The sequence below is a fragment of the Pseudomyrmex gracilis genome, unplaced genomic scaffold (genome assembly GCF_002006095.1).
Source record: "Pseudomyrmex gracilis isolate BER0280 unplaced genomic scaffold, ASM200609v1 scaffold_61, whole genome shotgun sequence".
Lineage (NCBI taxonomy): Eukaryota > Metazoa > Arthropoda > Insecta > Hymenoptera > Formicidae > Pseudomyrmex > Pseudomyrmex gracilis.
In genome coordinates this window covers 369,207-392,661 of record NW_018020645.1, presented here as the reverse complement: position 1 = coordinate 392,661, position 23,455 = coordinate 369,207, and the positions used below count along the sequence as shown (strand labels likewise).

At 39.7% G+C, this 23,455-nt stretch overlaps 1 protein-coding gene across 1 annotated transcript; it reads left to right on the top strand.

The window, feature by feature from the left end:
• Positions 1–12,387: 12,387 nt before the first annotated feature.
• LOC109854229 lies at positions 12,388–15,946 on the top strand. Its single transcript, XM_020427111.1, has 3 exons — positions 12,388–12,441; positions 14,280–14,622; positions 15,331–15,946. The coding sequence occupies exons 1-3, from the start codon at positions 12,421–12,423 to the stop codon at positions 15,543–15,545; spliced, it is 579 nt and encodes a 192-aa protein (XP_020282700.1). The 5' UTR covers positions 12,388–12,420; the 3' UTR covers positions 15,546–15,946.
• Positions 15,947–23,455: the final 7,509 nt, after the last annotated feature.

The following is a 23,455-nucleotide window of genomic DNA, read 5'->3' as shown; positions in this document are numbered from 1 at the left end:
CCAATTTTATGGATGGAAAAACATATATATAACGGGTATCGCGTATATTTCTACTTTTTCTCGTTGTAGTACAGACGTACACAGACGTACACAGCATATGGTGTGTTGGTTTCGTATGATATGTTGACGATTTTAGTGCGGCTATGCTGTCAATATTGATTTATTTTAGGCAGGAGAACTTGCGCCCGCAGACATATTGGACATATTGGCTTTTTGACTTTCCAATACGTATTTTATTCATGTATTTTTGCAATATATTTTTGCAATATATATTGTAACGTACACGTGCGTTGTGTCTCCAGTCGTGCATAATTGTGTCTAACTTTTTAATATTTGAACATTTGAAATCAAAGATTATAAAAAGTATTAATTATATAATATTTGACGTATCCGTCGGAGTAAAATGTTTCATTAAAAACTAAATGAAGCAGACTTTAAATTACAGCCCCGATTGCTTTTTACGTAATCTGGGTCATTTCAATATTTGAGTCGCAACCCCTGTTCAAACGTGATTCGGTTGGAACATAGTGAGCAGCGATGTATCTTAAAGCAAATTTTGATGTTATGTACATGTGTGGGGATATATTACACACACATATACGCATAGAATATTATGGTTTACGATATTATAAAAATGAAAATATTACTAAATAAAAAATGTAAACGTGCAAAAAGATGAAATAATTCTCTGTTTTCATCATCGAACAAATTTCTCTCTTATTAAATACTAAATTTTATCCTATGTTTTTCTCTCTTTTTTTTCTCTTCCTTTCTCTCTCTCTCTCCCTCTCTCTTTCTCTTTCTCTTTCAAATAGATAATTATAGTATTTCTTAAAATGTTCCACACATTTGTGTTTGATAGTTGCATACATTTGTATTTTACAATAGACACCGTTCACCCCGCGCGTGAGTTTCTTTTACTCATTCGACATTCCGTAAACGTCTCTTGTTATTGTATTTCATCTTTATGTGTCTCGGTTTTAAGCGACGAAGCGTAATATGATTTTGCGCGTGCGCTGTTTATGCAACAAATGCATTTCGTGTACCGCTGCGTTTCGGAGTTTAGTGCCTGTTTACCTTAAAAGCCATAACACGGCTTGACGCGTAATTTTCCGCAATGCGCGGATCGCGTAACTTAGTTTGCCAGGCGGATGCGAGGGCACGGTTGTTTTCGGAAACACACAGCGGTTCGCGAAGTAGGGAATTCGGTCTCGCGCGAATTTGTTTCCTTCGAAGATTTGGCACGTGTCGGAAAATTCGTTCTCTTCGACACGAAATCGTCGGGAATCTTAGGTGCCGCTGCGAATTTAATTAAGAAGATCTCGATAACCCCCGAAAATTTATTCAGGCGCCTAGCCGGCCGGGGCAACATTTCAATCGCGCGTTTCGAAGTTATTTTCATAAATTACGGAATCCCCTATCCCCGAACTGATTACTTGCTTGTCATTGCATACGTAGCTTCGATCGAATCCCCTAGCAATCAGTAATTTAATCAGAGCGAGGAGTACGAACGGATCTCCTCCGCACAATACATCATGTCTTTCCACATGAGCGGATACGGATCTCCAACTGCTTTAGATAGTGCTTACACTTGTTCTCATTAGGCCAAGTTGCATTAGAGCGCGATAGCTGGGGTCTTAACTGCATGCGATAACGTTTAGCGTACATTGTCGCGACCATATTTCATCTCTTTCAATTTACGAGGCGAGCAAACGAACTGTTAAATTGTTCTCTTTTATTACGACGCGATGTATTCTCAATTTTTCAAATTTAGTTTTGAATTTTATTTTTGTTGAGAAAACTGCGCGCGCGCGCGCCCGTAAAATTAATCGCAATAAGTGATAATTAAAACAAAATTGAAAATATTATCAGGAATGGAAAAGTGACACAAAAGAGAAATTATGCGAAAGAGAATGCGAGAATAAAAGAATGAAAGAAAGAATGAGAGAACAATGTGAATGAGAGAGGATCATGCAAGAATGTGAGAGAATGTGAACTAAAGGAATGAGAATTAACCAATGGAATTTTACAAGAACAAAAACGAACAAGAAGAACGCGTGTGTGTGAGTCCGGAGAAACTGCTATGCGTGAAGAGAGGAAAAAGAATAATTCAAGAGAGACGAAACTTTATGTGAGTGAAAATTTACGAGTGAAACTTTGAAAATTGGAAAAAGCCATTTAAATGCGCGGGAGTAATCGAATTAATCGTTCGAACTTTTCGAAATTCCTTTGTCATTGTTTACCGGTTGCTAAATGCAATTGCGAATTCCGGCACACCGCGCGCAGAATACCGGAGCGTTAAAGTGACGCTGTGAAAGCAATTCATGCTTATTATCTCACCTGCGCGTTCGTGGATTTTGCAAATCCGATAGTGCCTATCTGCGGATCCATTATAATGATCTGAATTACGTGTAATTAACTAACGTGAACAAAGAGAATATATATCTCTATTCCTCGATTAATGCGGCTTCTTCTCTGTTCTCCAAGTCGGACAAAGGGATGCATAATTTTTCGAGGACGCGATATCCGAGTGAGAAATATGAATCGGCGACAATTACGGCTTTATCGGGCAGCGTTTAAAGCCGCGCGGGAACAATGGAACGCGGTATAATATAATATTGCCTTTAGTCGCTCGCGCTTATTTATTATGATAATTACAATAACAATAACGTGTAAACGGATACAGAAGGGACGCGACCGAGAATATCGTTTGCTTTACCAGCTACGAAATAAATATATATATATATGTATGTACATAATCTCGTCGCGTGTAAAACGGGAATGAAAGATGAAACACGGCTCGCATAAAAAAATGCACGAGTTAAAACTTATATTAAGTTGCGGCCGTCCCCGCCGTCACTTTCACGAGCCTCGTCTTTTTGCGCCACGCTATCACTACCACCGCGTATGACTGAGAAATTGCGGCGGTGTGACGTGATAAAGAATTCCTAATGGCAACGACCCGGGAGCCCGCTTTAATTAACGGCGGTCGAGATGTAAGCACAAAATCGCCGCCCTCTTGCCGAGACGCTTCCGCTCGTCTTCCCTCTTTTTTTTTTTTTTTTTTTTTCAACAGAGTTTGTGCGTATCGCTCGTTTTAATGACGAAGATCCCCTTTTAGTATTGAACGACAATCTAATTTGAAACAAGATGGTGCACTAACTTTAGCGATTCCGTTACATCTTGTTGAGCGATTTTTACGTCGTTGCTATTTCTCTTGGAAACAAGAAACAGAGATAATTAAAAAAAACAGCGCTTTAATTAACAGACAATTTAAAGTTTAAACCCAGACAATTGCAATGTTGTTAATTTTCTAATTTATCTAATCAGTTCTAACGTCTCTGGAACGTCTCGAATAAATCACGATAAGCTATATAGTAAATTGTCAACGTTCCTCAAAAGGCGCGCATGACAAATTTGCATAATACCTTATTAAGTCTATTTTGAATAACGCTCAGCATTGCGCGCGCCACATGCGATGTTTTACATATCCTTTGAGCATGCGAGCTATGCATACGCAAAGGCATTACCGTTGCCATCGCATTGTCCGTGATATCACAAATGATATCGCTACTAGCGCTCGGTAATTTACTTTGGTGCTACGAAACCATATATGCGGGCAACTAATTACAAATTCCTTTTGCATTAGGGCACTTTCGCGAATATATATATATATATATATATATATATATATATACATACATACATACATACATACATACATACATACATACATACATACATACATACATACATACATATATAAGTGTGTATTATATGTATATATGTTCATATATCTATATAGTCATATATATGTGTATATATATATGTACATATATATACATACATATACAAACAGACGAACTCATTTCCCGAGTTCTCGACTTGTCCGCTTGCGGGTTAGGTGGCACGCGCACACAAGATCCCCCGAAGAAACGCGCTCTGAGAAGGATCGCTTTCACGTGGCGTTCATATAGAATTACAAAGGCGTTTGATCCTTCGCGCCGACAAAGTGCTGCGGCTTGTCGAGTGCAGCTACTATTGCCTTAAGTGCCGCACAGTTAGTTATACGCGCGATTCTCAGATTCGGAAAAGTTGCTGCAGCGGATGTGAGATCGACAAACGTTTCAACGACTCTATACGCTACGGTTATTATTATATACCATTAACTCTATAAATTTAGATTTATTTTATATGAAAACAGAAACATTTCATATTGTCATGTAAAACCGTGTCAATTCTGCAAAGCGCGATATTATTTTCGTTTTCGGATTGTTAGCTCGCAAAACATTTTAGCCCGTTTCGGGCTCAATTCCAGCAATGAAAACAGATGACGCGGCTGTGATGCGCGCGGATCTGCGCGTTAATCGATATAATTTATACGGAGTAATATCGGACACCGTCCGATGTGTGTACTATATAATTATTTACGTTATTTCTCTACATATGGTGTGTGAATATTTAAGCTCGACGCGCGGACGCGCACACCCGCGCGTTAATACACCGAATGACTTAGCCGTTTATTACAAATAACGCGATTAAAAGTGTAATTGATCACACGCTCATTGACCGTATAAATTTTCGTTGATAATCTCGCGAGAGACAACGCCGCGCGCGCGCGGGATAAATCACAAACACACGTGACAGTTCGCGCCGCGTGTAATACAATTTTTCGCGGCGCCCGCGCGAAGCGATAAGGGCGATAAATGCGACTGATATATTAGAAACGTGCGTATTACCCGCGTTGGAACCCATGAAAAGGAAACTACTATACCCGATATACATCAAGTCATATAAAACTCTAATCACCGTCATTAATAATCGGATAGCATTGCAAGCGTTGGCTGTCGCGATGTGTTTACGAAGCTATTTATCTTTCTCACGCAGCGCACTAATTATGGCTCGAGTAATTGTGGTTGGATTTTGCCGTTAATGAGAAACTGGTTATCGACGCAAGTACAGGGGGGGGTCATTCTGATAGTTTCGCACTGTTTCCATCGATCGAGATAACAATCATCTACACGCGTTCGTAGAGTTATTTTAAAAATTATATTTAACGTCATCCCCTTTGTATAAACAATAATGAAAAAATAATTTTATCAATGTTTCAACACGCATGTAATAACAGTTCTCATTTTTACACATCGACAAGGTGTGCAAAAAGGTTTCTTTTCACTCGCGCGCGATTTACGCACAACGTTTCTTTTTGTATCGAGCATTTGACGTTGGTACGCACGTACGCAATTGCAGTTATTTTCGAATCGGACGCACGTGCTGTTTATTGTAATCGGTATAAGTAACTCTGCGCGTAACGTGCCAACTAACGTGCGCTAAATGTTGTATAAAATGTGGTTTGCGCGTCGACTATGCTTCGTTTATTGATATAATGTCCCGCGAATGTTTGAGAATATCACTGCGCTTTATATTTATTATATCACGTTGCTCTTCGTATGGTCACACACACACTTTGCGCGTAACATTTATGAGCGAAATAAATATAGTAAAAAAATAAAATATTTCTTTATAAACAAATGGCTACTGAGCATAAGCTTCATCAGAGTTTCAGGAGGGTTAGAGTTGCATGACCAAGTTAGTTTATGTGCGTTTGTTTGCGTATCGCTTAAGCACGTGTAGGACATTGTTCAGTTGACGAGAAACTTGATTGCGCTCGATCAACAGGTCTTAAGATCGCGACAAGTGCCGCTTTACACATAGAGAGATGGTGTGTCGCGCTTGAGCAAGCAAGCGTGACAAGTGCAAGTGTATTGGAATCTTGAACTTTGATTTACGTAGCAACGCCGCACACCGACCTGTGAAGGATCGTTGATGGCACACCAGCGCGGATTAACACATCCGCGAGCACGTGGCCAACCAATCCTACATGCCGCATTAAAAGCTAACACGCGCCACACGCTAGAATCTATGTACCATTTTATTATTTTATAATGAGATAAAATTTGTTGTCTTCTGTCTTCTTAGATAAAATTTGTTATCTTTGTGTGCGTGTAAAACTTGAGCGTGTAAAATTTTTTTTCCAATTTTTTTAGCGCGATAAGTACGCGATATTTAATGCCAACGTTTAAATAAAATATTGTTTTTCTCATATCTTCGCATTATCTCTTCTTACTTCTTAAAGAAACGTGCGATAAAAATCGACAGGAAGTCATAAATCAACTGGCTGACGTTCTATTTGGCTGTCTATATATATGTCATAGGATTTTTTACAAAAATTGGAGAAAAGATCGTTTTGATTGATACAATAAGTGAAGTGTTTATCTTGGTCGTCTGTTTATATCGGCTTTGTTATATATAATAGGAACAACACTCGATACGCCTTTTCGTGTGACGTTAGTTTGCGAGTAATTAAGTGCCGGAATGAAGATTGATTAACCACGCGTGCGGATGCTCGTTAAGATCTCATCGCTTTTGTATCGCGGAAGCTTGTCGAAAGCTTCTCTCGTCTCCGCTCGTGTTTTTGCGTTTATTCAAGACTTAAGAAAGATGTTAATATTTGATTGAGAGAAGAAAACCGTAAAAGACGACCAGCTACAAATGACGGAGTTAATTGCAAAAACTTGACATCATTGACGTTGGTCTATCGATTATAAGATTAAGTTCTTCTTGCGTACACCTTTAAAATATATCGTCTAAAATAAATTGAAAATTGAACGTTTAATAGTTCTACGTTAAGTACTTCTTATATTAATTATTCCTCTAAAATAAATTGAAACTGAACGTTTTGCAACATTATCTCCACGCATCGCGGTCTCTCTCTCTCTCTCTCTCTCTCTCTCTCTCTCTCTCTTTCTTTCTCTCTCTGAATATATTTATAAATAAACTAATAACAGAAAACTGACACACATCAAAGATTTCCGTGATACGTTTCATCAATTCGTAAAGCACGACATTCGCGACCGGAAAATTAATTCGGACGCGCTTTTTCAACGGGCTGTACGTGACGAACGTAAAAATTAAAAGTTCCTGTACTGTCGCCGGTGTCGCGGACGTTTTGTATCCGGGATTAATCGGCGAACACTCGCCGAACGTCGCTTTTCTAGACAAGTCACGCTTTAAACCACCCCCCGCTGCTGCGACCGCGATATCTCGCGAAGAACGACAGAATTACTCTAGTCTTATCGTTAGTCGTTAACCCCGCGTGCCCGTTTCCAAGTAATACGTAGCAGTCCGCCCGGCGGAATTGCGCCGGGAGAAAAATAGCCCGGGAGAAATTCCGCAACGTTAGCATGTCGTACAACGCCCGTCTACGGTCGCTCTGTCGGGGAGTAAGTGTCCCGGGCGAATGAGAAATTTCCGTGGGAATTTTAATTGAGCTTCTGACGACTCCGGAGATGCAATAAGCGCGAGAGAGAGTTGCGCCGGATGGTTGTGTGCGAGGCGACGACTCTGATCTCTCGTCCACCGCCGGGCACTTTTCTACCGAGTAAAAACTCACAGTCGCGCGGTCGGAGTTCGCGTAATCCGCGTAAATACGTTTTTACGTGCTTGTCATCACCAACAACGTCGTGGTTGCTCCCGTCCCCTAGTTTTGTTCCCGGAGCTTTCGCTCCTTCTCCGTGTTCGCTTCATTTCAATAAATCCGCGACAAACGCATTCTTAAGCTTTTTTATTTATCCGTTCGTCCCACACAAAAAAATTGCAAGTAACACATTTAATTGTCTTTTCCAGTGTCATATTTTTCAGCTGTTATTGGTTTCACAAGAACAAAAAATTGTGCTATTAAGTGATCGGCAAGAAAAATTTATTGAATCTACCGAATTGTTTTTGTTTCATCAACAAAACGTTTTGTTGGCAAAAAAATCTCAATAGGTTTAAAGCAAAAGTTTTCTTGCTGTATAACAAAAGCTGATCTTGCTGTTCTGACAAACCTTCATTCCGTGTAAAACTTTGTGGTTTTTTTTGCTAAATAATAAGTAATATATTCAAGAGCAATCTAATATATCTCTTCATTTCGCATTAGCGCGGACATCTGCGCTGCGTGTTGTGTGTAGCAGGTGCATTGCGCTACAAGACATATCTTAACGTCGATGTTCATGTCTGGAATACTCGGAAATACTGGCAAGCGGGATAACACGACGAGAGTAGGAGAGTCGTGTCAACCGAGCACCTTTCCTCCACGCTGTCAGCGACGGAGTAGACGCGATTCCGGAAGCCTCGGCGACCACGTCAAGCGCAAATTGCAGTAGATGCGCTCCCGATGTAGGTCAAATTCTGACGCTCACCGAGTCGTCGGAACTCTGCGACCGGGCGTTTCGCGATTAAACGAATCCGCGCGCGAATGTGAAAGGAAAGGGGGTTCAGGTTTCTCCGGATACGGGTTTCTCTGTGCGACACCGGGGGTCTTCTCTCTCTCTCTCTCTCTCTTTCTCTCTCAGCTCGGAAGCCCTTTATCGCGCCGGAATCATACCGTAGCGCGGGATCGAGCTTCTTGATTTACGAGACCGGGATACGAGACTTGCGCGCACACATAACGCGGGCGCTTTTATATCTCGGACCGCGCGCGGTACATACGCGGCCGATCTTTTCGTACGTACGTACGTTCGCGAAACCGGTTCGTGAAATTTCGACGCGTGGAAGGCTTCGTGCGGTATAATGCCAATTTAATGGGAAGGTTGTGAAAGTGGCACGCGAAATGTACAAAGAAAGTTATCACGATCAAAATTATATACGCGGCTACAATTGGATTATAATTGATCTTTAACTGACACGACGAGAAGAAAAAGCATATGACACGAGAGCGAGGTCAATGACGTTTTTTTAGAAACCAAAAAAAAAAAAGCAGCAGCATACAAACCGCGCATACAAACTACAAAATATCTTTCGTTGTTTCTTCTCGGGATTTTATGTGCGAAAAAAAAAACAATGTAAAATAATCCTCACGATTCACAAAAATTCTCGCAAAAGCTTTCCGTACGATCGGAAACTCAAGCTTTCGCATTACAACAATTAGATATTCCATTAAACTGATTGTTCACAAATGGGCGAAGTGTATATCTCTCAATATTTGGGATGGATATCTGCGAAAAACCAATTAGTTTAATCGAGTTGCAGTTCACCTTCTGACGCATATCACGTGCGAAACGAAAGCATAATACAGTCAGCGACGCGACGTTCGTTTACAAATGTTATTCCGAAACGATGCGCGGAATCGCGCATTGCGCGCGTCGAGTGTGTGCTAAATTATTTATGCCAGTTTACTCGATTGTGGCGCTGTCAACCAGACAGCGTCAAAACTTTATTGTGCAGCCTGTCAGTCGCTTTGTTCCCATGTTGATGAGTTCAGACGTCAATACACTTTATTACTTTTATCGCGTGTTTATTCATTCGTCGAGGAACTCCGTTGTCGCGCAAAAATCTAACGCAAATGCGTTGTCGCGCACTCGACTCTTGTCGAATTAAATTTCCATCCGTTCATAACTATTCATAAATTTAACTTACAAAAGAAAGGTATTAAGATATTGCATTTCTATTATACACCGCGAGATATAAGTATGTATATGTATATATGTATATATATATATATATATATATATATATTCGCGCGCATTTATTACGTACAATCTTCCCGCAGCTTAAAATGCTTTTACGTCATTTTAACCCGGAGCGTATATAATAGAATTTTCATTAATTCATTTATTCACTAACTGTGTGGTAGAGCTTATTTGTGAAACCACAAAATTGCTCCAATTACCGTCCTTTGTAGCGGCGATCCGAGACACTTCTCGACGCCAATTATATTATACATCGTTGTTCTCGGAGGTCGAGAGGGGTTAGTTGATTATCGTTATGTGTAGTAAACGGAATATCGCGTTCGACTTACCGTAGCGATTCGCCTTTGTTTCGAGAAACAAGAATAGCAACCGAGAGAGAAACGCGTACCGAGAGACCGAGCGGACACGGACGCGACGCACACGTTGAAACGTTTGACACAGAAATACCATTATTTGCTCATGTATATTGTCCGCGCTCGTAATTGAATGTATTTATATTTAGCGAAGAAACCGCGACTCGCGATGAGAGTGTCGCGTCGTCGAAGTCGCCGTAGTCGTAGTCGTAGTCGTCGTCCTCGTCGTCGTCAAAACGTCGTCAGCTTATATTGTTTACAAAGAGTTTTGTTTTCCGTTAGCTAATAGTGGACCTTCATACATATATTCACAGAATTTCTTTACAAAGAAAATTCAATTAGCGGCGCGATGCGCGGAGTAATGTGCCGTAGTAGATGCTATATTTCCCTTTACGTTCATTATCATAGCGCAGTCCATTAATCCGGTTATGAAATATGGCGAGAGACCGATCGTTAACGTCTCTCGTACCTTATTCGATACCGCAATAAATCCCGCCGGTCAAATTATATGTTGCGGGTAATGGACATTTGCGATAATAATATACCATAAATGATACTTACATTATTATTTCGCGATATACCATACAAATGATAGCTTGTTAATCGCATGACGCATTTACGTTACCGCTGTTGCATGGAATTTGCCATATTATTTGCACCACCGTTTGTTATTACAAACAAACAGATATCGCGTATAGATCTTTTTCGCGTGTAACACATTCGATTTCGTATAATCCACTTAAACGAGAACTGTGATGATCATCAGCGAACATTAGTGAATATTAGTCGAAATCGTTGCAGAGACTCGAAGAAAAAATCCATGCAGTTGAAACCGATTTTACATCGTGTTTTGTGCAACGCGCAATAAAAAAAAAAAAAAAGTAAAATAAAATAAACTAAAATAAAATAAAATAAAATGAAAAGAATTTCCACGAATAATATCGAGTCGATATTTCTTATCGCCGCGACAAAGAAGGCAGAGAGACGTTTTCATTCGAGCGCCAACCAACTTCCGGTTGGTTCTCTTTCGTGAAAGCCGTATCTCTTTCTCGCAGCGCGTTTTTAAACGAGAAAGCGAAAACGCGTGAGAGGAAAAAAAAAGAGAGAAAAAAGAATTTTGTGTCAGCTTGCCTTTTTTTAACGTCAGATATTGTCGGTCTCTTGGAGAGTATATACAAAATCAAAATTGTTGTTATAAAATCACGCGCACGCAGCGCGCGATCTGTAGCTTAATTTCCGTTTTCAACAGCAATACGATATCGAATTTGATAACAAAGTTAATATAAATTAATACGAGTATCACGCACAACTTGCCCTCGAAAATGGTCGATTTCAACATCGGGGACGCGTTTCATACGTGCAATATTATACCTAATTTCAGAAATAAATAAAAATCTAATTAATGCATTACGCTCTAAATAATAACAGCTTTATGTAGATGCAATTACAACAGTGATGGTTATTCGCAGGTAAGCATATATTTAGTTACGCAATTTAATATATGATTTAATACATAATCTACTTACTTTGTGTTTTAATTATTCCACGCGTTATGAGAGAAAGAGAGAGAGAGAGAGAGAGATTTGTGAATTTTAGCAAAACATTGCGTTTATGAAACCTTAATTTTCAGCGTGAAGATTAAAGTTGGGATTTTAACGCAACAGGGAAAAACCTAGCGGTTACAGTATGCGTATACTGTGTGTCATACGGGAAGAAGGAAGCGATCGCCATTCGCCTCCTAAAAGGAAGAAAGCGATCTTATGCGATCTCGTGCATCACTTTTCAATGCGTGATGCATGGTTGATGCGCCGTCTATTAATACGTAATCGCTTTTATGACATTGCAAGTCATTGTGAGACGCCATTTGGAAGTCGTGCCGACTCTTCCGAAGTGGAGCACACATTGTAGAGAGGATTGTCTGTATAATTCTTGATGTTATATATGTATGAATATTAAAATATTTGCGTTTAAAAAAAACAAAAACAAAATTTATTTAATATAAAAAACCACGTTTGAAAACATGTAATGTACAGAGATATTTTAAAGATCTCGTTTTACGCAAAACTTTCTTAACAAATATTTTTGTAAAACACGTGAGTTGTTTTTTCTAAATTGACAAAAATTGCAATTTTAACAGAATTAAAAGCAAATGTTTTTGTATTCTTATTTTACGTTATTTTTATATTATATAACGTGTTTGCGTAAACATTTCTAAATTTTTGTTATATGTTTTATGTGTTTTTTGTGTGTTATAAACAACGCGCTGAATTCTAGTATCGGGGTATATATTAGATAATATTTTATTATTATTTAGTTCAAAACACTATTTTCAATTTGACATACGTGTTGTTGAACGCGATTTGTTGCAACATTTATTTTACTGTCTCGGAAGTGCATCTTCATTATACACACATCGTTTACATGTGCACCGGTACCGGAACCGGGCGCGGATACACGCACGTGTATGGGTTGTCTCGTGTATGAAGAGCGATCCGGTATAAAAGCCTAGAAAACAGCCGGTAAGTTGCAGTTCTCACCTGACCGCCTGAAATATCGTAATGGTGAAGATGACTATCAAGGTAGAGTGTCGAAACTCGCGAAGGAAGGAAAAGTGACGCGCGACTCGGAGAAAGTGCTCGTTAAACTCGAAACTTTGCGACACGTTCGGAACGGGAGGAAAAAGAGAGAGAGAGAGAAGAAAGAGAGAACGGGGACGCGAGAAGTGAAATGCGAAGGGTTTACGACGGAAAATAACGGCGTAGGGCGACGTATTCTTAATTGCCGGTAATTAAGAAACGTATAATTGGCACGACGAGATGTGCGCGCACCGAGGGAAATAAATAATTCGAGATAGAAGGGCGCGAAAGCGGGGAAAAGTAGCTTCACGCGCGGTTTGTCAAGAACCTAAGCAATGTTGTGAATATAAGACGGAATTAAAAGTGTTCCTTAACATTCTTAAGGTCCCTCTTAATGTAATTAGCCGGTTCACCTGGATCGTCGCGAATGTTTTTACAAACGATAATGTTGCCGTTTTTCAGCGCGGAATGTAATATTCAAAAGTAAAGCGGACAAAAATAATACCAGTGGGATTTAATTCCGACGCGGTGCAAAATTAAGAAGTGCGCACTGACTTACGGCAAATACTTTCTTAATTAAATTGAACGATCATTTGTTCTGTTTTTTTTTTTTTTTGTGTTTGTTACGTGTTAAATCTCTTTTAGTTACTCGGTTCTTATATTTATATAAGGCTTTTTCTTTTTCTCTCTCTCTTTTCGTAAAATAAAGTGATAACAAAACCGCAAAGCTTACTTGATCCAATATTTTATTGCAGTATCTTTAAAAAACTCAGTAGATTTATTTATTCTTCTACTTACTACGTGTGTACATTTACTCTTATCCTAAGAGTATGTGTGTGGCGTTAGTTTAAATTTAAATCTATCTATTTTGTGTATATTTTCAATAATTTGCAATTATCCCGCTGGTTTAACGAACACTTGCAGTTTTTTGCGCTTGATAAAATAGTAAAACTTCTTTGCTAATACAAATAAAAGAATTCAGAGACTCAAGCAGAAAACACCGTTGATTGTAACGAAGACGCGGAAGTTGATGAAGCTTACAAGCGAGAGAATGAAGAAACGTCCCCGTTAAAACGCGTCTATCCCGCACTTTCAATCGAGCCACTTCCATCGGAAATGTTCGTGTTGGTTTGAACGTTGACGGGTTTTCTCTCTCTTTCTCTCTCTTTCTCTCTCCTCTCTCTCTCTCTCTCTATCTCTCCCTCTTGGGACCTTCGTAATTAAAAACGAGAGGTCGACGAACCGTCCGTCACTTCATTCAATTGCTCGGTACCGGTATATATCGTAAATTTCTAGGGTTTCATCATGGCATCGAGTGAGTTTGTATACACAGGCAACATCAATCGCGTAGATCACGTGTATGTTTCGCTCCAATTTCGGTTCATCCATTCTACTACTTTGAAATATTCCAATTTATGTAGTGATCTTTTATATATGTATTTTATATACATATATATATATGTGTGTTATATATACATATACAACACACACACACACAAACATAACAAGCGCGGAAAAGTATTTAACTAGACAGGTAAAATTGTTTTAAAAATCTCTCTCTACCTTTGCTTGGACAATTTTTTTTAACCTAAAACAATTTCGCTCTATCGAATTTTGACTAAAAATATCACATTCCGTTAGCAAAGCAGATGAAAATAAAATCTAGCGAATTTTGTGAGTCCCGATAAATTCGTCCGGCGTAAATTAACTTGAGAATTTATTGCAACATGCGCTATTTGCTTTCATGATCGATAAGGTAACTATATCGAATCGATAAACGTGCCAGAGACGAATGTTCAGATAACATCGGTAGTGTCGACGTTAAACTTCTTGTGTCACAGGTCACCGTCGCGCTAACCATCGGTCTCGCCCTGGTCAATCGATCAATCGCCGGCGTGATACCGTTGGACAGTGGCGTTCTCCACGATCATCACTCCTCGGTCGCCAGCTCGTACATGCACTTCCACGGACCGGTGCAGGGCCCGGAGTACGAGGTGAAAGTGCCGCACGTGGTGGTGGATCATTTCGGTGAGCACAATTATTTGCACGGCCAAGACCACGGTGAGCACAGACATCACGACGGTTACACGGTCGACTACGTGGCGAATCCAAAATACGAGTTTTCTTACGGCGTCGAGGACCATCACACCGGCGACTTTCACGGCCAAAAGGAGTCCAGGGACGGTGAGTGAAAAGGACGACAAGTCACTTTTGCGCGTCTTCGTGACTTTCGCCCGGGACCAAACGCGACAACGACGTCGAGAGTCGGGTCTTTGAATGTCGGACTACCTGTGGCGTCGTTTATCCGATTTCCACCGACGGCGACGCTGACGTCGACAAAAATTGCCGCGGGTGAAAAGAAAATTGCATTTCACGGAGAGTAACCTGCGAGTCTGTATGTATCCGCGAATGTGTAACGATGCGTGTGTGTGTGTGTGTGTGTGTGTGCGTCGGCGGTTTAGTTCGGAACTACGTTTTCTTACTTGAATCGCGAAGTTGACTCAAAGAATTGTAAACCGTCGTCAACGACGCATCGGTGTGATGTCGCGCGGTTGTACAAAAGTGCCGCGCGCACAGGTACAAACTTACCAAAATTGAGCAAACTTCGCGCGATATTCCTTGACCAAAGTTGGGGAGTCGAGTTTTTCTTAGAGCGAAAATATTGAAGTGTGTTTAGAGTGGCTTGTACGCGCTATATTGAAAGTAAAAAAACGAGAACTTTCCGAGAATCTTTTTGCACATGCGTCAAAAGTTCAAATGAAGAAAAAAACGATCTTAATGTACTCTCTTCCGTCGCGCGAATATTTTTACCGCGATGTCAGTATTTTAATTAAGAGACGCGTTCGTTGTTTGCTTATTATTTTTGTTGTTGATCGTGTGATTCTTCTGTAGGGAGCAGCGTGTCTGGCGAATATAGCGTGAAGGATCCCGGAGGTAGTCTCCGTGTCGTGAGTTATCACGCGGACAAGGAAGGATTTCACGCGGTGGTTCACACCTCCGGGAAGAATGATCATTCAGGCGGGGTCTACGGCGGTCAAGGACACGAAGCGGACGGTCATCTTCACGAATACGCCGCCGCCGCGCTGTCCGCTCATGCGGGATATTAAAAAACCTCGCGAGCGCGCCACAACTATGACTGATTTGCTTTTGTACCTGTTATAATTAGATTCCTAATGGATGTAATTAAACTTTTTTTTTTTTCCTGAATCCTCAACGTTTTCACTTTGTATACCAAAGGCAATGATGGGCGGTCGCGTCTGACATTTATACGCAGAAACAAGTAACAGATGTTGTATGTCATATATTTTGTAAATATAGAATTTATCCCCTTCAATAAAGAGTACACGCGCTTGACGAAATAATAACTGTTATTTTTCCAATCTGCTCTTTAAACAATCTGCTCTTTTCCTACATAAAAACATGAAATTATCGATAAAACACGTAACAGGTTATATGAATAGTGCAAATATAAGAAATTGCCAAGTTAATAAAGTTTTTCTATAAATAATTGGCGTTTGCTTTATAGTAACCAAAAATATTTTTCATTGTTTCTCTTGTATAACGCGTTTATTGGAAATCAGTAATATTTTAATCAAAAGCGCTCGCGTTTATTTGCGAGAGTCTCATTGAATTGGGCGAGGAAGGGAAAAAAAGTAAATATAAGCTACCCGCAAGTTGTAATTATTAAATCGTTGCAAGCGTTTCAATATTTTACCACACTTGTTCAATGAATTCATTACACATACATAAACCCAACGGCGTTTGGGAAATATATTGTTAAAGTTATAAAAATGTGATAAATTATTTTTCTTGTGAGTTTTTCCCCACAAAATATTTTTCATCAAAACAAAATTATATAAAAAAAAAAAAATAAGTAAAGGTTTACTACCATTTTCATATGGATATTTTATGTATAAAAAAATTAATATATTTTACAAAAATAGTATAATATTATGAGTTGAAACGTAAATATCGTTACTTAACAAATAGCAACATTTGTTGTACAAACAATTGATTTTATAATTTGCGATAAAAATGACAAGCGCTCAAGCCGATAAAACACTTGATCATCGGACAGATACAACTGAGCTAATTTAATAATTATTGAAAATACACAAATTGTAACGCGTGCATATAACATGATAGTCCAGAAAACCGACTGATATACACTTGGCGCAATTACTTAAAAATTGCGCCGTAAATTGTCTGCCGCAGTAATGGAACACGACACAATATGCACATAGAGCGAAAATCATTATTACGAAATATCTTATTACTTACTATCGATCGTCGATATTGGGAAGCTGCGGCAGAAGTTCACGTGCGAAGTGTGTGATTACTTACGAGACGAGATAGCGTCTCGGGTATTGCGCGTTCGATAATGAAAATAAACTGCGCGTAACAGGAACTTGAGTAAGTAATAACTTCTGACGCTCTTTCAAGTACGAGGAGATTTCAATTGCCGCTAATCACAAGGATTACCCTAGTCGATGTAGCAAGGTCGATCGCCAGCGCAATCGAAAATCCAGGTCACGGGATTAAATCATATATTGAATATTAACGGACCCAACAGAGCAGTGACAGGCTGAAAGTTTTATATTAACGACGCTATTATTAAACGAGAGTGTACAAATGCGATAAAAAAGAACTTTTTCTTTTTTTTTTTGTAGCAATATGTTATTAACGTAGTTTGAACATTTTTGTTGTTTGTTTAGTTTTCTTTTATTTTTTTCGCGATTTACTTTATACCCTCAAGGAATAATTTTCTTGGAGATATAATTTTACGCATAAAGAACAACTCTCTTGCACGCTGTGAGCTATTTGAGTTATTTTAAATTTATATGCTTTTGGAGTTTAGCGCACGATCGTGATATTTAACACAGATTTCTGTGTGTTTAAACGTAATAATGTCTTTCTGATAAGGAAAAAGAATTCTTTAATTTCATCTTATCGCGTTGGGACGAGCAAAGACTAGGGATACGTCGCTAAACCGCATTTTGTGCAACTCACCCGGTGATCATAGTGGAACATAGTTTTATCGAGAGTGTTTCAAAGAAAAATGTAATCCGGTCGAAGAAGTAGCGTACGCGGTTCGGGAAAGATAAAAAGGAAACACGTTTCTCGCGCTAACAATGGCGCGCGAGTGTGTACGCCAATGGAGAGAGAGAGAGAGAGAGAGACAAGTGCGGAAAATGGAAAAAAGAGACGTGACTAAAAGAGAGAAAAATTAATCGCGCAACGATAAGAGGCGCTCGAGAGAAATCACGTATATATATTACATAACGTAAATTGAAATATGAAATGTATGAAACGTTCAAATCGGGCTTGCGTGACGTATCGAAATCGCATCCGTGCAACTTTGCATACCGTCGTAATTCTACGAGAGGCGAAACGGCCGCGATAATGACTGTATATGTAGATATTTCGGGGTGTTTGTGCACAGCCCCGGGAGTCGGCCGCCTGCAGCAATTTCCGCAGCACCGCGCGAGCTACTAATTACTGCTGACATCACGCTGATTATTCCTCCCGCTGCTCGCACCCTCGACAAATCGCTCGTGATCGGACGCCCCGCGATGTGAATGTCGTACATTGGCTGGCACAAAGAAGAAGACTCTACAGAAGGCTCACTTCCGATGAGCTCTATTTCAGAACATCGTTCCGGGGAAGAATCTTGCCTTGACGATATCGATCCCGTACGTTCGAATCTATAGGCTTCTTATTGGGAAAGAAATCGAAGAGAAATTTAAACAGCTTTCAAATCACCGCACATAAGCCGTTTGCTTTTTGTTTCTTTTGACATAAATATATGATGAGCCAATAAAGTAAACTTCTCTACACACAGAAGAGTCCGCTTGCATGTGCTTATTTCTATAAATTGCGTTTGAAGGAGATATACGAGTAATTTTTATTTTAGCAAACAGTTGATAATAAACAATTGATAACTGCTTACGCTCACGAAGAGAGAGAGAGAGAGAGAAAGAACAAATTAATAATTCATATTCCTGATTGGAACAGTTCCTACAATCAAAGCGCTTCGTCAACATGACGAGAATGTTTCGTAATCCCGTGCTTTTATTTGCGCATTCGCAGAATTATAATAATTAAAACGCGAACATATGCATCATGCGACGTCATAGCGTGTATTTATGAATTCTATGCTGATTATTGTCTAAAAAAAAAAAAAAAAACATCAGAACTTATGTTTAACATCAAACCCTATAACTTTAATAAGAAGAAAACCACATTATTGTTCGAAAAATTGCCGTATCACCGAGTTATAATTGCACTTCAAAAATTAAAAAAATATATTAAACCGGCATCCATATGAATTTTTCCGATTCCACTGCTACGATAATGAAAACGGATTCATTTAATTCAGAGATATGAATATGCACACGCAATTTATTGGTCCGATTTTTGCTTTGAAATTGAGCGTAGATGTAATATATTATTTTGTATAATCTTTTTTGCCGTATTTATTTAGTTTTATTTGACTTTTTTGATATATATACATCGTCTTTATTTGATAACCAATCAAATAATTTCTAAGAAAAATAAGATACAATAATAATAACATAAATCACACATGCACTAAACAAGTTTGATCAAAGTGATTTGTGATACAAATTTTTATTTATTATTTTGTTAAAACAAACATAAATATAAGATTTTTTTTCTATCCAATTCTTATATATATATATATACATACACCCACACACATATGTATATATATGTAACCTAATCTCTATAAACCTGGAGGAGCTTACGTCTTGAATATCTCGAGAAAACTCTCACACAACGATGCGCTCGCAATGCTGCGCTCATAAATCCACGCACGACCAACAAGCTTGCTGCAAAAAAGTACGTCTCGAGAAGTGATGAAAAAAAAAAAAAAAAAAAAAATACGCAGTCGATCGGCGAATCGTAACTTTTGCGAGTGACTTTTCGCGCGCGCATTCGCGAACATAAATCATTTTCTGCATAATTCTGACACTGATTTTGGTCAAGAAAGAAGATTATCTGATTTAACATAATCGCGCATAAATAACGGGGGGAAAAGCTGCCTATCAAACTTTCCTGAAGATACGAATTTTGTCGCGGAGTCTCTCGAATCACCCATATCGGCTATCTGACTGAGATATCATCCGCGAAACTTTTTTTTTTCGTAACAAAATACGAAACGCGATCTCTCAGTGCAGTGTGCGCTTGCATTACCAATTAAACAAATTAGTAGGCACACGCGTGTGCCGACGTATGCGTGTGCGGAATTGGCAATTGGTATGGCCCACACACGGACAACACGCGGCCAATTGAAATACGGACCCCTCCGTTTTCGCCGCCACGCGGCGATATCGGCCATCGTTCGGCCGTTTCGAACGGCAAACCTATCGATTATCGGTCGCGTTTCTATCACTCCGTCCATTTGCAAACTGATTCATTATAATTGTAGCGTCAAAGTGGTCCGGTCGCGTTCCGCTGATGTATGCGCGATTTTACGCGTCCGCGATTGTCGCTCGCGCGCTTGTCGTCGCTCAGTACGTTTACGAGTTTATTTTACGAATAATCCGCGGCGGCCATCGCGCGATAAATCGTTCCTCGAGTTTTATCTCGTAATTGAATTTCCCGGCGTGGCGGGAGTTACGTTAACGCCCGCGCGTTACGCGAAACGACAGGTTGCGAAGGGAGCTGATGCTGTAACGTTGCTGTTACATGCAGCCTTCACGCTGCTGGTCCGCGGAAATTGACCGCGCGTGTTATTTATACACGCTACCCAAAGCGTGCATTATTTTGATATTATTTATCATGTTTATGGTGTGCAGTTTATGGTGTAAATAGCATAGCATATTACATCCGTAAATTGCACCGACGCAGTTTGTTGGCAAACGTTGTTGTAACACGGCCGTCGTTTATTTTAGCGATTCTTCTTATTGTTACTAGCGTCAAGTGTGTCACTTTTGTTATTATTATCTATGATTGAAATATTTAACTTAGTACTGTATTTCCATCCGCATATTTATTTCGCGCGACCTAACAAATATCACCTAATTTCAGCGAAATCGCGACAGCCAAATCAAGTCTACTTGTAGATTGTAATTTTTATACAAAATTATTGGCATCACACACGCACACACACACACACATACACAAGAATGAGATTGAAGCTTAATATAAAAATTTCATAAAAACAACTTTGTAGTCGAGAAATATCGTTAAAAAAAGAAAGAGTTGAACGCGAGTTGCCACTCAACAGTTTACACGTTCTACGCAAAGTTTCATCCTAAAGTTTGCAAGTAAAATTATTAAACGGATAGGCTGAAGATAGTTTTGAAGAGCCGTTCAAGAAATTTCGCGTTGTCAACTGTTTTTCTAACTATCCCGCGGGCGAGCGAAGAAGGGAATTCCTGCGTTAATAAGCTTTATTTTTTACGAAGCGGCCGCGAGTTAAACTTTCCGTGAGTTTTTCTCTATTTAATTTGGAACGCGTCAGGTGGTTAGCAGTACAACGTTCGCAAAGTAGCTAAGTGGTTCAATTGCAGTGCGGCACGAAGCGCGCGGGACCGGTCTACGGTCTGCTGCCGTCGCTCGTGGAAAGATTTTCGCGTGGACCGAGTGTGCCAAAGTGCCAAACGGAAGTGACAAATTTTCGACGCAGAGAGGATTAAAAAATGCCATTTCCCTGGTTGCTGAGAAGTAACGCGAAAATGAGCGGCGTGAGAATCAAACATTTGTCGGAATATCGCAAACTTGCGAAGCGATCGGATGAATACGGTTGGACAAAAAAAAAAAAAAAAAATATACGGCTTTAATCTTCCGATTCTTTCCCAAGTACTATCTGCCTGAAAAGAAGAACCGGAGATTGACGAACGTGACTTTTTGCCATCTGTCGTGATCACAGACGAATTGAATATCTCGTTGCGCGTGTGTGCTCAAGATAAAAAAATTACGCGCGCATTTAAAAATCTCGGCACAAAAATCCGGAAAACATCCGGGAAAAGATGGCAGATGGTTTTGCATGTCTGGAGAGAGAGAGAGAGAGAGAGAGAGAGAGAGAGAGATAAAAAACGAGAAAAAAAAGTACAAAAAATAAAAGCATTATGTAAATAAAATATCTTTACTTTTTTTTCAAGATTAGTGAAAGGATCCATTGATACTTCAAATGAAACATAATTGCTCTGCTCATGATAATTCGAATGCTCCAACAATCGGACTGTGAACGCTTCGAGCTGGTGAAAGAATCGCGATTTTCATCGCGGAGGAGAAAAAAAGAGGGAGAGAACGAGAGAGGAGAAATCGAACGAAATGAAACGGTGGCTGTGTTTAAGAGCGAACTGAATCAATAGTCTGCTGTGACCCGTAGGCCAAATGTGGGTCATACCGTTATCCAGTTCTCACTCTTTTGCCCTCCCTCACTCCCGTTCGGGTGCCACCCTCTTTCTTCCTCTTCACGCTATTTACTCTCTTCGCGCCCCCTTATTTCCGCTCCCGTTCACCTCTTGCTCTCACATGTGTGCACGCACATCCACATACGCACACACACACACACACGTACACGGACGTCGCTTCCGCGTTCGTTCTTGCGCATTCTCGTGCAATGTTGCTGCAGCTTTGCTCGCGCGCGCGTGTGCTGCACGGTTTATACATTTTTCATAAATAAATTCCGAGGACGTTTCGCAAGCAAGTCTTATCGCTTGTGGCCAACGTGGAGGTGCACGTTTGCAGAATTATATGTACTTTCCAACACCTCGTTTGCTATGGACGGCAATCTCATCGGTCTTGTTCCACCTGCGACTCGTAATATCGAATTAATGATAGTTTCTTAACGTTCCGTAATTTTATCCCAATAACTGCGGTAACGGTGGTGTTGTTTTTGTTTCTAAACCTTCTCTCATATGTGAGAGAGACATTATCTTCGCGAAAAAGAAACAAACCGCGACGTGACTTAAGATAAATCGCTTCTTCTCGCAATCTCTCCGAGAAGATAAGCGCGCGGTAAGATCTTATGAGAAAAATTATCATACGGACAATAAAAAGAATTTCAAGAAAAATGACGTTTTATTCACGCTAATATCTGTTGGCTATATATACTTGGGGCGCGCACGGTAATGCCGTATAAAATCGTATATATATATATATATCACGTATCCGCGGATCAGCGCGAACGTGTAATTTTAATATTTCTACTTTTATTCGCATCGAACGCAAATTACAAATTCCATGGATTCGTGCAAGAGGCACGATTTCCCTTGTTGTAACTGGCGCTGCAACAGGATAATCTCGAATAACGCGATCAGCTTCGAATCTGCATGTATGATGAAATCTTCTGTGTAGAATACAGACACTCTGTGTACTGATTACAAATTAATTAATGTCTGCATTATAAAATTATGATGTTATGATTATCGATGGGTGTTCGTGTCAGTTCTCGCAACGTATAGAAATTTCCATCTAATATATTTCCCCCGCAAATATATATATATTTGATAGATTTTACATAATGAAAAAACAAAAGTATAGTCGGAACGCAATTGCAACGCGGTAAACAGACATTGTGTTTTCACTAGAGAGCCGGAGAGAACACAACTTACAACAAGATGTGACTGACACTTCGCGTCAATATCAATATAATACGTTAAAAATTTCGTAAAATTATTTAGTTGAAAATTATAATTCGTAAAGCAACGGTCGCTCTATCGATCGATCGTTTACAATTTTCTTCCGTAAAAGTCCGACGTAGCGAATAAGCTATTGTAAAAAAAAAACAAAAAAAAAACAGAACAATCTCTTACGATCGATTGGGTTTTACTCTTCTCGTAATGCGTAATATCGGAATAACATATCGTGATTACGCATTACTCCCAGAGATTGCATCACATAGGTGGAAACGTACTCACCTATTTATGCATATCGCAGCGTGAGAATCGACACTCTACGAACCCCCGATACATTTCGAGGACGCTCCATAGTTGCTGCGATACTCGATGCTCATGCGCGAGCTTGTAGTATATGTATATATCTG